The 1,919-nt window shown below is 42.5% G+C and overlaps 2 protein-coding genes across 2 annotated transcripts in view; one reads left to right on the top strand and one right to left on the bottom strand.

Moving 5' to 3' along the window:
- Positions 1–1,919, bottom strand: part of LOC101860766 — a 19,595-nt gene that overhangs the window by 10,873 nt on the left and 6,803 nt on the right. The gene's annotated exons all lie outside the window — the stretch shown is intronic.
- Positions 1,665–1,919, top strand: part of LOC100533330 (Rab3) — a gene marked incomplete at its 5' end in the record, with an annotated part of 19,547 nt that continues 19,292 nt past the window's right edge. The window contains 1 exon segment of the mRNA NM_001204627.1: positions 1,665–1,783. Coding sequence (NP_001191556.1) covers positions 1,665–1,783 — 119 coding nt within the window.

Raw genomic sequence — 1,919 nt, 5'->3', positions numbered from 1 at the left:
AGAGAGAGAGAGAGAGAGAGAGAGAGAGAGAGAGACAGAGACAGAGAGACAGAGAGACAGAGAGAGACAGAGAGAAAATGAGAGTCAGAGAGAGAAAGAGAGAGCGAGAGAGAACGAGAGAGAGAAAGAAGGAGAGATAAAGAGATAGCGAGGCGAGATATAGAGAGATAAAAAGAAAGAGAGTAGATTGGGAAAGAAAGAAAGAAAGAGAGAGAGAGAAAGAGAGAGAGAGAGAGAGAGAGTGTGTGTGTGTGTGTGTGTGTGTGTGTGTGTGTGTGTGAGTGTGTGTTTCCTCATAAATGTTTGTGTGTGTGAATGCATACGTGCATGCCTTCAGGCTCGCGGCAGTATGTGTTTACGTGACGTATGTTTAAGGGGAAATGTTTTTTGGTATTGTATTGGTATAAACCCCCTTCTTTTCTCTCATTACACGTTAAATTGAATTCCCAGTTTACTTCGTAAATGATTTGAGGACGCCACTAGTAGGTCTTCTTTCTTTTCTCTACGTTTATTAATTGTTTCTGTCTTTACGCCTTACATTTCCCCACCGTTGAGTGTCCGTTATTGTATCGGTATGTTTCTATTTATTCAAACAAACGGACAAACCTGTACCTAGTGCACTGTAGAATTGTAAATGGGCTGATTCAACTTTGCCATACTCATAACTGTGCCTGAACTGCAACTGGGAACTGCTACCTTTTCTTTCCTAATCCTTAGTATTGTCATTTTCCTCTACTTCATTTGTGTGTTTTTTCACACTCTTATGATCCGCTATTTCCGGGGTGCCTTGAAAGTCGAAACAGACTTTTGTGCTCTTGAAGCTAGAGAGGTGAGCAGAGTAAGCCCGATTCCCTGTAAAGACTTCTCTGTTGACATCCACCCCTTGGCGCTCATATGACCTTATGCAGTTGCGAGCGCCGTTAAACCTTTACTAAAAAAAAAAAAAGGACAAACCCATTTGCGTCTCCAGTAAGACCGGCGTCCGTTGTATAGCGGTCAGGTGCTTGGCTGTCGCACGCAGAAGACAGACGTTCGATTCCTGTGTCGGGAAGAATTTTATCGAGTGTCTCCACCTGTTTCCCGGATGTCCCCCTTAGCTCGGGCTGCCCCTGACAGACAGGGTTTGCTCCGTCATACCTGTCAAACATGTCCTTTCTCCCCTTTCTTTGTGTTAGTCTCCTGTAACTCCTTGAATCCTCGACACTTACGTTACCTTTTCATGTTGCAAGTGCCGTAAAATGTTACAACTGTGGGTGGTTGGCGGGTACTCTGGTGTGGTTTGCTTCTTCTTTCCTATGAAACTTCTATCGTCATTATCTCCCCTTCTTCATTTTTTATGTTTGTTACTCTCTTGTAACACCTCTAATCTTCTGGCGCTCATATGACCGTATGCAGTTGCGAGCACCGTACAACCTCTACTAAACCTAAGAAATGTTACTACAAATAAACAAAAACGAAAAAAACCCCAAACACAACAAAAAAAACAACAAAAAAAACAACAACAACAAACAAACAAAACAACAACAACAACAAACAAACAAACAAGCAACCTGCCTCATAAATGATCTAGACGGTGTTTATGAGAGCATAAAACATCTATACTGTACGTTTTACATCCACGAAGATTTCATGTATATGGATTTTTTTTCTTCTTCTTTCTCCAGGACACGGCTGGCCAGGAGCGGTACCGCACCATCACCACGGCCTACTACAGAGGGGCCATGGGGTTTTTGTTAATGTACGACATCACTAACGAGGAGTCTTTCAACGCCGTACAGGACTGGTGGGTACCTGCCTGTTTGTCTAGAATGGTCGACCTCTTGCTTTGTTCTTTATAAGACTTGCTTTAAAAAAATAATTTTCTTCCTTTATCTAAGTCGCAGTCTCTTCCGTTAATTCTCTCTAGATCTCTTTCACTC

The sequence above is a fragment of the Aplysia californica genome, unplaced genomic scaffold (assembly GCF_000002075.1).
Source record: "Aplysia californica isolate F4 #8 unplaced genomic scaffold, AplCal3.0 scaffold00575, whole genome shotgun sequence".
Taxonomy (NCBI): domain Eukaryota; kingdom Metazoa; phylum Mollusca; class Gastropoda; order Aplysiida; family Aplysiidae; genus Aplysia; species Aplysia californica.
The sequence above is the reverse complement of the archived record's forward strand: the minus strand, read 5'-3'. Positions and strand labels throughout refer to the sequence as shown.